Genomic DNA, 13,773 nt, shown 5'->3' with positions numbered 1-13,773 from the left:
TTTAAATTAGTCAAAAACTAGTTTTTTTTTTATAACTTTTTTTCTGTTGCCCAATGCCCACACATTTTTCGGCAATCAAAAGCCGTCATAAAAAAAAAACATCTCTTCTGCGCAATTTGACACTAATTTTGTCATTCTACATTGTACCATGGCCACCTGGAGATGCGGCCTGATTTGTCACATTTTGCAGATTTTGATTACAGCTACTGCTAGTGCTTGACTGACATTTTTGAGATGTTTTTACTTTTTGTGGTTTCCTCATGACATAAAACTTTTTTGTTGCCTTGGGGAAGCAATAGCAAATGAGAAAAAGTAAGTTGAAAAACGCAAAATCAGACTGTTATTGAAAATTAACAGTCTGACTAAAATCTTCGAAATCAAATTTTCTTTGTTTTTCAACATGTGAGGATGTTAAAACATATTGTGTCATCTGTGGAAAAGAATAAAGAAAGCGTAAAAATCTAATTTTTTGAAAAATTTATTTAAACATTTGCCCAAAGTTAGAAAAACCTGGAAATTTCTGCAAAATGTGACAAATCAGGCCGTATCTTTAGGTGGCCATGATTGTACAATAAGTGATTTTCGAAATACGTGAAAACTGAGGTATTTGAAACTTCAAGGGCCATGCCCCACATCTTTATGGCCTCCCCATAGACTTGCATACTATATCAGGGGCATTTATTTCTTCCTGAGTGCTTTCGTCTGATAAATCTATTGTCACTCCCCTGTCTGATAAATCTATTGTCACTCCCTTCATTCTACTAAGGCACTTAGGTGCATTCCGCTTCTTAAACATAGTAGCAATCAGAGATGAATTTGCATCTGGAGATGGGACGGTAATTTTGTGAGGATGTTCCCATTTTACTATCTCTCTATTGTGACTGACGTTGTGGGCCATCAAAAATTGATTATTACGTCACGTTCAAGAATAATATGACTTTGCAATGGAAAAATCCCGAAGCATGTTTGAAATCAACAAAAATTATCATTTAAAAATTAAAACTTTGTCAAAAAGCCTTTTTTGAATACTTTTTTTCTACTCCGATACGTCTTTCGACTATTAGAAGTGGTCATAGGAAACCGTATCTTTTGTGCATTTTGTAACTCTACCATAAGCAGTTTTTGAAATACGCGAAAATATGGTGTTTGAGACTTCGAGGGGCGTGCCCCACATCTTTATAATGTCTTAATGAGGTAATTTTTTTAGTGTCGAGTTTTTTACCCAAAACCCCACCAACACCAGGCCCCAGGTTTTTTCAAAATTGTGAAAATATGAAACACCCTAATACATAATCTAGGAAAAGCGTGGCACATGCAGGGCTAAATGGAAGCAGTATGATGTCAAACAACTTGATACCGTCACTCTTCAGCTCCAACATGTACAAGCCGTCATCGTTGCCGAGCGCCAGTCGGTCGCGACCGATGATGCTGCAGCTGAGCGCGCTCTTGATGAAAGGCAGGGTTGGATCATAAGCTTCAATGGGATGGAATACCTGCAAATGGCAACATAAGAGGTCTATGGTAACTGGTGAAGGTAACGCACATCGAAACAAACAAGATTTTAACTAAAACCACAAAAGTAAAACAGTATGTTTGCGGGCTTTGCAACGCAAATGCCGCAACCAGGTCACGAAATCATGACAGCACTTGCGAAACGAGAACTCACCGACTTGTCCTGCAGCTGATGCTTTCGAAGGATCCTATGAACTTCAGTGAGAGCGCCCACCCACTTATTCTTAGCGCTCTCCGAATCAGCGAGCAGCAGTACTTGTGATCGCAGCACAGGCCGCCACATGCATGACGCCACAACCTGACAACATGAGCGCAATCAAACGGCGAGCCAATCACAAACCAGGTTGGAGCATTCATCAGAAGCATATTGTTGGAACACTGCAACTTGACACAAGATGACAGCGTATAGCCAGGTAGCGCTAAGAAAAATGTATTTCAACGGCTTCAGCCCTTCAACCGAACCTCGACCCGGAGCGCTCAGCACAAGACCCCACGAGAACCGCTCTTTTCAGAGCGCGGCAGTCCCACTGTCGACAAGTATCGTCGTCCCACCATCTTACAGCTGAACGCTGAGGGCATCACATTCAGCAAGATTGATGTGATCGAGTAGCTCGCTCATAAGAACCAAGAAAAGAAACTAAATGACACGATGAGGTGAAACAACATAATGTCTGAAATACCGGGCAATTACAGGCGGTTTTATTGTGACTGGCAAACAAATAAAAATAGTGGCTACCCGAAAAGCACAGGACGAGCAATGCAATACAAAATTGGCAACGCCGCCCGCCTTATGCGCATCCATGATTCACTCTGCTGCACGTCTATTGGGAAAAGCATGAGGGAAAGATTATTGACAAAATATCTACAGATTTTCGCCAACACATTATTTAACTTTGTGCATTTCGTTGAAAGCCTAAGTTGACCTTAAGCATGAGTAACTTCACGTTGCGCGTTCTATATCTACTCCCTACAATTTTCACTTGGAACGGCCCATCACATTGTCACACCGTTCATAATGGTCGCAAAGTGGTGAAGTTCCACAGCGAGTCAGCGACCTACCCGGAAGATGCAGGGAATATCCTTCTTGTTGGCGTGGATCACATCTGACTCCGTCACCGATAACACAGCGAACTGCTCATCTCGCATGTCAATCACTTGGCTAGCTATCACGCTTGGCTGACCAGGAGCTCCGCCCCTTCCACTTTCTCCTACGTCATACAGGAACAGCTGGAAGTACAAACAATAGAATTAAAAGACGGAAATGTGGCAGAAAGTTCTCAAACCGATGATCATTGTGGTTACTATCAGCTGCGTGGCCGAGAGCTAAGAACGTCTGCGAGACGTTAATAAGGACGTGGTTTCGACACCACCCCAGAGCACGCGGCTGTGTCTAGGCAAAGACACTCAATGGCAAGCCAAAATAATGGGAGCAATTGACTCGAAGACTATATGTCACTTTGCTGCTTCCTGTTGTCTCGCAGCATATGTGATCGCAGTGTACTGCATGTTGTCGCAATGGGCGCAAAATAAAAACATGATTATTATTATTACATCCTGTGAAGCATAAGCTTGGTAGCCCTGGACACTAGGGTACATCATTTCTCCCTCATTTTGAAATTTCAACTTGTGCCATTGAGAAATGGTGACCATTCCAGGTCAGATTCAACCAAAAAAATATGAGAGTCACGAAACCCCCCAACCACCACCTCCTCACCCCTTAAATTTGGTTTACTAAAATCACTATAACTTAAAAACTAAGCAAGATAACCATATAACGTTTGGTACTAAATTTTTTGTAACTATATACTTGATTTAGTTCCACTATGCAAAGAAAACAATGTTTGAAAAAAATTCTACATACTGCATAGACAAAAGCTGTAAGAAAAGCTATAGTATAAAAAGCAGGGACAAAAAACGAAATTAAAACTTTGCCATACCAAAATAATGAGAGAAGATAACTGCAAACTGCATTAATAACTAATTGCGTGGACTTTTTTAACTTGGGCAATTGGGCATGTCACATTCGCTTCTTTTCAGCACATGAAGAGCATTCTTCAAGTTTTTTCTGTATATAAAATTCCAAAACAAAACTTCGTTCCTAACTTTTAATCAAATTTTCCTATAATTCAACTGATGATCCACTGGGATGCACGGTGTGACAAAACATTTTAAATAAAGTAAACAATATCACGCCAAATCAGAAGAATCGGTTTATTTAAATACAGAGCTTTCGCCACACAAGTGTGGCTTTATCAGTATAAACTGCAACAATAATAAAGAATGAAATACTATTAAGATGATTATAAAATTTAATGAAAGTGTTAAAAAAGTAGGTAATATAGTAAAAGAATAGAAAAGATCAAATATTATACATAACTATAAGACTTTAAGTCAATACATCAGATAATAAGATGATAATCAACATGTAAAAATTCAAATCTATTAAAATTGTAATTAAAGCTATCGTTAAAGCTAATTAAAGCTATCGTTGCTATGCCAATGTCATTGCATCTCAACATTCTTAGAATTTAGTTCTGTTTAAATTTGCAGTTCAGTTTGTTTTTATTCCTTACTATCACAATAATAAATAGTGTAGGCTATGTCATCGTAAGAAGTCAGGCAAGTCAGACAAATGATAGGAGCTATAATACGTAGAAACTAGTTTTATAGTTAAAAGTTCTCTTTAATTACAATTTTAATAGATTTGAATTTTTACATGTTGATTATCATCTTATTATCTGATGTATTGACTTAAAGTCTTATAGTTATGTATAATATTTGATCTTTTCTATTCTTTTACTATATTACCTACTTTTTTAACACTTTCATTAAGTTTCATAATCATCTTAATAGTATTTCATTGTTTATTATTGTTGCAGTTTATACTGATGAAGCCACACTTGTGTGGCGAAAGCTCTGTATTCAAACAAACCGATTCTTCTGATTTGGTGTGATATTGTTTACTTTATTTTCTGTGTATAGTTTGATTATGATGAGGTCTGTAGCCAACGTTATTTCTCGTTGAGAACAGTCATTAACAACAACGATGATTTTTCTTTTTGTTTAGAAAAATCTTGTGTAAGTTTTTTTTGTGGATATCGAGAAGGGTTTGTACAGAGTTTAAGAGTAGTGATGGGGTGGGCGATGAAGAAAGGAGATAGCCTATCCTAGAGGTGTTGGTAAAAGCCGGTGGTGAAGACGATGTATGAAGGTGCAAGAACAAAAGTGAGAGTAGAATTAGAATACTAAAAGTGAGTACTGTGGCCTCTCATATTTTCTACTGTTGTTGATGTTGTGACTAGAAGAGTAAGAGATGGCATACTGAGTGGAATTTTAGATGCAGATGATCTTGTCTTGACAAGTGTAAAATGGAGGGACTGACAAAAACTGCAGGTAATGGAAAGAAGGATTAGAGATCAAGGGTATGGAATTAAATCTTGAAAAAAACATTTAAAAGCGATAACAAGAGGAGCAAAAAAAAAGTTGTTAACAAAGTGGATCCAAAAAGAACATGGAAAGCAGGTGAAAGATCAAGTTCGATTAAAGCTGGGATGCAAAGAAAAACGGTTGAAAACAATTGCTGCAAGAACCTACACCACCAAGGAATGTAAACATATAGTTAAAATACATTACATATAGAAACAAAAATCAACAATAAATAGATAAAATAAGAAAAACTAAAATTCTCACTGCTGTTTGTAACTGTTTTGAGTGAGGAATAACTTTGCCAACAGACTACAGCTATCAATCATCAAAAAACGGTATACAGGAAATAATAATGCTTGTTTTTATATAGACCTAGCGCTGCATCCACCGCAAAATGCGTTGCTCCTCAGCGTTTTACAAAGCAAACTGTGTCAATGCAGCCGCATAGAGGTGCAACTGAGTACATTATTACCCGAATCCATTGCATTGCTCAGTGCCAAGCAGGAATTAGATTCAGTGCCATTTTTAAAAAGTCTTGGGTATGGCCCGACAGGGTATCGAACCCATACTTACCGATTCAGAGGAGGACGTACTAACCACAAACCCTTAAAAAAACATAAAAATACTCTTCGGTTAGTGAAAACATGAAAATGTAATATGCCCAAGATACAAAAATTCTACGCAATTACTTGTTAATGCAATTTGCAGTTATTTTCTTTCATTATTTTGGTATGGCAAAATTTCAATTTCGTTGTTTGTTCCTGCTTTCTATAGCTTTTCTTACATCATTTTTTGTCTATAAAATATGTAAAAAATTAGAACATTGTTGTTTTTGCATATTTGAATCAAATCTAGTAATTACAGTAAATTTAGTATGAAACACTACATGGTTATCTTGTTTAGTTTTTAAGTTATAGCGATGTTACTAAACCGAATTTAAGGGGGTAAGAAGATGGTGGCTGGGGGGGGGTCCGGTGACTCTCATATTTCTTTTTTGTTGAATCTGACCTGGAATGGTCACCATTTTCGAGTTCAGTCGATCACGCGTGTGTGTACGAGAATTTGCGGCACGAAAATATACTGACTTGTGGAGACATTCACATAACTTCAGGTCACCCTCCCACCATACTCTTCTCTAGTCACAAAACAAACATCCGACTTCGGCCGGTAGCATTGCTAGTTCGTTCCGGTGAATGGCGTGCTTGCGGGTACAAATGAAAAACCCCTCATGTCTAAACGAGTTGAAACATACAGCGCAAAATTCAAGCATCGCTCAGTGGATGCGATTAACATGCCACTCAGGGGCGCAACTAGGGGGGCTGTTTAGTCGGCATGACAGCCCCCTTTAAGATTTGCAACTTCAAGAGGGACGACTAACTAGACTAAGACTTAGGTACCTACTACTTAACGTGTGTCAGTTCAAGCTACGTTCTATGCATACCAAACTTTTTTCACGCTCAAGTCGCATAAACCGCAATACAAAATATTAACAGACCGTCAGTTATTCACGCAAAATTGTGTCAATGGTCGAATAAACACAAATGTAAATAAATTGTACCTCTGTAAGGTTGGGATTAACGTAACGAAAATTACGAACGAATTACGTAACGAATTTACGGGATTACGAGAATGAGGGTGGAGAAACTAAAAGGATTTATTTTCCTTTCTTTGAATTTGTTTTCTAAAATTTGGTAAATTGGCTAACTTAGGATGCAACCTTACTAACCCACAAAACGAAACTGCAGCTGGCTTTAGGCTAGTCTGATTTGTAATCTTCGTATGGTCGCAACTTCACACATTCTTAAACCAATTTTATAATTTTGGTATCAAACAGACGGCAATTAAATTTTCTTTACAATCTTGTCAAACTTGACGTGTATCCAGGCCCTAAGCTTGTGTGGACTACTTTTTAAAATGTGGGCCTGAAGAGCAAACAATTTGCTGCCTACTTTCGAAAGCGCGGGAAACTTTTTTTGAGAGTGAGTAGTAAGCGCACTAGTACTTTTCAAAGATTGAATTGTTTGTGACTCAGTTGTATCACAGTGACATCACCTTAAAGTCGCAGACGACGGCAAGTTGTTTGATCCAACCTTTGCGCACTCCCATTGGTTTCGGAATCTGCAGCGATACAACATCAAGTTATAATCAAATGAAGCTGTTCACCAGCTACTTCATTCAATGACCATGACACGCTCTTTTCGTGTAAAATAAGCTATATTTCACGTATTTATTACCAAAAAAACGTCTCATGTTACTGAATCAGGTAAGAAGAGATACAAGCCATTGTAATGTAATCCTGGGAACAATGTTTCCAGAATAATGTCAGAATTGAATCAAGATCTTAAGAGTCCAATATACACAAAAACTACTGATCATAAGTTGCATCAAGCCGAATCAACGAAGAGTAGCGACGTTAGTGGCACCATTCAACCCTCTGTATGTATTTCCCAACCTATGCTGAAGCATTTGAAGCATACGTTATCAACATTAAACCAACAAAACTTATTTAAGAGCATTGTGCCACTACAACATATCGCACACGCACTGCTGAATATATCGCCATTTCGCTATGATAGTGAAGTGTGTCACAATTTTGGCTAATGGTTATTCCAGCACAGGTAATGACATCACCAATGCAGTTACTCGGCCTTGATTCCAAGGATGCACTCACCCTAACATATCCTTCGTAGACCGTCCCAATACCTCGGTGGGGATCGATGCCGGCCGGACGCTTGGCTGAAATGAGGCACACAGTTCAACAACACCACCAGCACTTTCTATCACCGATATGTGAGTGGTACCAGCAACACACTCTACATTATAATGGAGGCTCCAAGCAAACATTGGAAAATGAAAAGAATTATGAAACTTGAAAGCATCCTGAGGTCAAATACAGTGGGTTAGGATTAGCAGGAAGACACAGACACTAACGGTGGGAGTCAGTAGGAAGTCACAGCGAGCGATCGTGACAACCTCTGTGTAACCACGATAATCAGATCGGTCATGAACGGTTGCGAGACTACTACAATAGCAAGTATTCGCAACCAACATATTGACACTAACCTTGATCTGGCGGGATGGGACAAACTGCAGGAGCTTTTTGCGCACAGGCCACGTGACACGAGAAGGAACATACGTCACAGGTGGTGCCTTGACGAATCAAACCGACCATAAGTGAAGAACAGTGATTACATTTCATCGGCTGCAAAACGAAAAATTCAGGCTATTGAGTTTTTCTCCACCACACAATAGCATTGACGTTGTTTTATTTGTAGCACTGCTAACATACATTCATCATTAGGTCATTATCAACCAAATCCGGTTTTAGTCTCACTGGTCGATTCTTTCGTTGGGTTGTCGATTCTTTCCTTGCAACGATTGTCTTCACTTCTATTTTCCATCTCGTCCTGTCCTTTGCATCTTCTTTCAGTCCGACTTTGGCTGCATTATTCTTCACCTGTTCTTTCTATGTTCTTTTCGTTCATTCCTATGTTTCAGTTCATTTCCTATGTTCAATTCATTTCTATGTTCCCCATGTCCTTTCCCATCTACTTTCAAAACTAATGTCTTTCAAAGAAAACTTTCTTCCTTCCTCCTTAGCAGATACCATCTTACTCCAGTTGCTCTTGCAAATTGGTCAACAGTCTCCCTCATCTCTATCATATCCATCAGTCCTTTTTTCTCTAGTTTGTAATTGTATCCCATATACGCTCTCATCATTGCTCCCATAATCGCTCAATATTGTAAGCCGCACACAACTCCGATACACTTTTCCCTTTATTTTCAACAAAAATGTTTTGTCATGTAACATTTTCAAACATTTCCTGAACTTTACCCAAACCAGTCTTGCCCTTTTTGTCACATCTGCTTCGCACCCGCCGCTTCCATTTATTGGATAACACAAATAACAGAAGTCTGTCACTGTTTCAATTCTACAACACAAACTCTTAACGCGATCTTCCACTAAATCCCCCCTTTATCAGATTTCCTACAGACAAAGCACTTCGCCAATCTTTAGCAGCTCTCCTCACATCTTGCGGGTACACTGTACCCGATACAGGCTAAGCCACTTTCCACACTACGTGCAATCCACCGAATGTCTCATTACTTTCTTGGTAACACTACTTTGTATTGACACAAGTAGACTGCCAACTATCTACACTCATTGCATTGCAACTTCTCATCACTCTCTTCCACATATTGCACAAAGGTCCACTTTGCTCGTTACAACCATGCCTTCTGCTCCACTCACCACCACTTTTTTTTTCTAGATTTACCTTTATATGCTTTGTCTCAAATGCTTTCTTCTATTTCGTAAACTTTTTTTGTAATCCCTTCATGATATCACTGGTCAAGACCAGGTCATCTGCATATAAAATTTCGCTCAGCATGCCCTCTCTTACCCCTTCAGTTACAACATCAACCACGACAGCAAATATCAGCTGACAGTACTGGGCCTACTGGCCCTTGGTGTATCCCGACTTTTACAAAAAATTCATCTGAATAATAATCTGAACTAACTTTTACTGTTGTTCTCGCACCTTCATACATCGACACCACCGCTCTTACTAACACCTCCGGTATACATCTTTCCTTATTGCCATTCCATCACTTTTCTTGAGATTATGTTTCAGAAAGCTTTCTGCAAGTCAACAAGCACATACAAGTCATACAGTTTCTGTTTTTCTCTGTATTCTTCCTGCATCTTTCTCAAAAAGAACAAACCGTTTACTCCTCTTTCCGGCATGAATCCAAGTTGCATTTCATTTAATTCGACCACCTTTCTCAACCATTTTTCCAATACTCGTTCCACAAATTTCATTCTATGATATAACAGTTTCACTCTCCTATATGCACTAGAAAGTCTCACACCTCCTTTTCCCTTGAACTGTGGCACAACAATGCTTTTTATCCACTCTCGCAGCATTCCCTTACCATTCAGAACCATTTGGCAAAGCTGCATCCACGCTTCAACCCCCAACTGTCCACTTGCTATTATCGCCTTTGCACTCACATCTGATAGGTCGGTCGCTTTATGCTACTTATCCCTTGCAGACTGCAGTGGTGCAATATTTTGGGAGGTGTGTCTGACTGTCAGTTCTACACAAACAGTCTAAGATTGAAAACTTAATGTCCCTAACAAAACTTAAACTCCTTCTGTTTGTCGTAGTTTTAAACAAAAGGTAAAAATTTTAAACTAGAAGGGTAATTGCAAAAGCTTCCTTTTAATGACGCATGAGCAGAACAAACCGATGAGAAGGTCTTGACAACGAAACGATGAGCGTTCGGTTTGTGGCTTGGCTCCACAGCACTGCTATGTATGGTGTCCGACTCCTGGAAGGAAAGTAACTTTGTTAGCTTTGCAAACGGTTCAACTCTATAGCAAACACAGGCTCATCTATCACCCAAGAAAGTGATGGTGAGATAACTGTACTTTAATGCTTGTATCAAATACGATGAAATTGCTCAAATAGTGATGCCTTTTGTGGGTCCATGCACTATTGCACTTGTTAGCTTTATAGAAGAAACTATACGCCAGTGCGACACATCCTTCACCTGTTTGCCACTGTACGAAGATGGAGACTCATCAGAGCCTACTGACTCGTCAGTGACCGGAGAACGTGGGGTATCGGTCAGGGATCGGCTATCATCATCCAACTCTCCCCACTGCAGGATGGAGGAAAGAGGTTGCTCTTTCTCGTTCTCAGATGAGATCCTCTTCAACATTTCTTCAACTTGCTCTTCCAACTTCTGTTTCTCCTCTTCCAGTTCAGTGATACGTTTCCCAGACTCGTTAAATCGCCTGAGAAAATAATCGAACAACATTCACCACTACGGTAGATTTACTTGGTGATAAAATGCAGTAATGCGATAGTCTAGTACAGGAGCGTTCAAAGTCCGGCCCGCGAGTCAAATCCGGCCTGCAATACGTTTTGGAATGGCCCGCACCTGTTGTTGCACAACGTGTTATTTTGGCCCGCATACACACAGAAATCATTTCAATTCAACTTGCATTTTAATCAAAATTACTAAAAACATAATTTTCTCAGACAAGAGAAAAATCTGAGAGAAAAGTTAGAATCATTATTGCGGAATCAACCATTATTGTCCTGAAGAGGATAGTAATGAGTGATACTGTGATACAGTCGAGCATTCATTTATTTCCTTGCCAGCGAATTCAACAACCGCTTTCGGGATGCTGCCGCAATTGAAAAGGACTTATTGCTATTCACTTCCTTCTGGGGAATTCTGATGAGGCTCCGGCTCAGCTGCAGCTAACAGAGCTTTACTGCGACTGCGACCGACTAACTTATCATATCTTGTGATATGTAACTTAGCCTATGATAACAAAATATTTAAACCTGCATATGGCTTTGTTGGATGAAAATGACAAACAACATATTACCATATAATGCACCTTTTATTGTGCAAAACAAGATTATCAGACTATTGTGTATGTCGATCGCTTGATGAATACACAACGCTCAATGAACACACATCCATTGGCTGCTGTGCCTGGATAATGGATATAACAACCTGACCAGCGGCGGTCTCGAACGCAAGAAGAGGAATCAAAGATTGTTGGGCCGCGGGCACTTCCGCATTATAAAATTTGTTCAACCTGGGGAAAAGTTTGGACAGAAAGAGAGAGAGGTGATTGTTTATTTGCTTTTCAAATAAGCATCAAGAAAGAACATGCATACAAAAAAATAATAAAACATCATTAGAATAGGTCTGGCAGCACCGAACAATCTTGCAGTTTACCAGTCAAGATGCTTGCACAGGATTTGGCCGAGTTCAACGATAGAGCAAGAGCCTGCGTGATGCTCTGGGCTACGGCCGTGTGACACACGATGAAGAAGAAGACGGCATCAGGCATTTTCAAATTTAGGTTATAACTGGAGGAAAACAGCACGAGCATAATTGAGCAGTAACAATACTACATATCTGCAGTTAAAGATCGTAATGAAGCATATGAAGCATCGTAAAAAAAAAAAAACGATCGACCAGCTTTCAAACATGAGCATGTAATGTAAGAACACGATTCAGACCAGTTTACAAATGCCAATTACACGTACATCAAATAATAAAATTGAACAAGTTTACTTAATAAGAATCTATCAAAATGCTTTTATAAATTTTTATAAACAAAGCAAAGTATTTTCTGTTTAAAGATTCATCTATTTCACTCCATAAATTAGTACCTTGATGTGCCAATAAGACTATGTGCCACAGATTTGCTTATTTGGGGAAGGAAATATTTTATTTAGTTGTTAAGTGTTGTGCGAGTGAATACAAGCAGTAGATTGTTATTGGAAACTTTATGCACAAATTTGGCAATTTCGAGTTTGTTAATATCTCCTAGTTGTAATATCTTCAATGATTTGTAGAAGTTGGTGACGTGACTGAATTTTGGACTTCTTGAGATTGTGCGAATAACATTATTATTAGCCTGACGCCTATTTTCCTAAGTAGCGTTATATTTGCGGTACCCCAAATCATAGGCGCCGACTCCGGAGGGGGCGGAGGGGCGGCGCCCCCCCGTGAATTTAGCTCGGGGTGGCTGCCCCCCCGCAAATTATTTTTAAAAAATCCTAAAGCAAATGTTTCTAAGTTCAAATTTGCGTTGGTTTGACCTTCATTGCGGATCGATCTGAATTAAAAGATCTACTTGTTGCAACAAGAGCGCTGCTCCAAAGATAACAAAAGAAACAGAAGTACGGTAGCTGATAAACGCCAGCATGGTGCCGCTGAAGCAAATAATGATTGAAAAACGTTTTTCTTGATTTCTTCCGCTTTGTTTTTTCTTGGGAGTGTCAATAACGAGGTGCGGTTTGCTGTTTGCTCAGTTTAGTATTTACGCGTATTAAGAGCTAAAGTTCAAAGTGACTAGCATATAATTCGAAGTAGCCTACAGGCCTCGAAATTCGTTTTTGTTGACGGCGGACAAACGTGTCCGGTCTGAGCAGCTATCTCGGCGGACAAGTCAAGTCTCACGGCGGACACACCAGTTTTAGCCGTCGATCATCATGCTTAATCACTTTATCTTGATAATAATTCTTCGCCATTTCAGAACTATAACTACGGTTTTAGAAGGCTTTTAAAAAATCAGTAAAGTCACTCTGAAAGGCTTTCATCAGACCAACGACTTGCGCTTGAAGAGTCAAGGGCAGGAGTCGGAAAATTTCTACCCCAACGCTACTATTTTCTGCTGTGCAAAGTTTCACAGGCTTTTTTCTTTAAATAAAGTAAACAATATCACACCAAATCAGAATAACCGATTCTTCTGATTTGGTGTGATATTGTTTACTTTATTTAAAAATTTTTGTCACACCGTGCATCCCAGTGGATCATCAGTTGAATTATAGGAAAATTTGATGAAAAGTTTAGAAACGAAGTTTTGTTTTGGAATTTTTTCTTTAAGTTTATTTTTACGTGTCATGTGAGCGAAAGTGAATTTTCCTTGGGTCTTTTATTTCTTACTGTAATACCAAAACTTAACAAATTTTGTTGCATACTTGCTGTAATAGCCTACTCGTATAATCTAATTTAGTAACCAACCTTGCCGTATCATTATTACTCGGAGATCAATGCCAGACATTGTAACGTAAAACTTGAACTAAATTGCGCGTGATTAGTGTATTGTAGAAGTACCTGTACTCCTAGCAATTCTTAGCGAAGAATTCACCTTTGTTACGCTGATTCAATGTCATCAATCGTTGAAGCAACGTAAAAGTCGGAAGTTTTCCTGCTTGAATGGAAGCTAAGGGATACAGTATTCACATTTTCTAGATGCGCGCTAGAATGCGCTGGAAAATATATTATTGTAACAAT

At 39.1% G+C, this 13,773-nt stretch overlaps 1 protein-coding gene across 2 annotated transcripts in view; it reads right to left on the bottom strand.

Moving 5' to 3' along the window:
- Window positions 1-13,773, bottom strand: part of LOC145767259 (serine/threonine-protein kinase MRCK alpha-like) — a 112,229-nt gene that overhangs the window by 24,019 nt on the left and 74,437 nt on the right. For both annotated transcript variants that reach the window (XM_082579050.1, XM_082579051.1), the window contains exons 18-25: window positions 10,495-10,741; window positions 10,189-10,272; window positions 8,002-8,140; window positions 7,610-7,674; window positions 6,991-7,056; window positions 2,572-2,739; window positions 1,667-1,810; window positions 1,358-1,493 (exon numbers count right to left, since the gene is read on the bottom strand). In XM_082579050.1, coding sequence (XP_082435176.1) covers window positions 1,358-1,493; window positions 1,667-1,810; window positions 2,572-2,739; window positions 6,991-7,056; window positions 7,610-7,674; window positions 8,002-8,140; window positions 10,189-10,272; window positions 10,495-10,741 — 1,049 coding nt within the window. The remainder of the gene's footprint in view (window positions 1-1,357; window positions 1,494-1,666; window positions 1,811-2,571; window positions 2,740-6,990; window positions 7,057-7,609; window positions 7,675-8,001; window positions 8,141-10,188; window positions 10,273-10,494; window positions 10,742-13,773) is intronic.

The sequence above is a fragment of the Aplidium turbinatum genome, chromosome 3 (genome assembly GCF_918807975.1).
Source record: "Aplidium turbinatum chromosome 3, kaAplTurb1.1, whole genome shotgun sequence".
In the NCBI taxonomy this organism is placed as follows: domain Eukaryota; kingdom Metazoa; phylum Chordata; class Ascidiacea; order Aplousobranchia; family Polyclinidae; genus Aplidium; species Aplidium turbinatum.
Note: the sequence above shows the minus strand (reverse complement) of the source record. Positions and strands in the feature narration are given on the sequence as shown.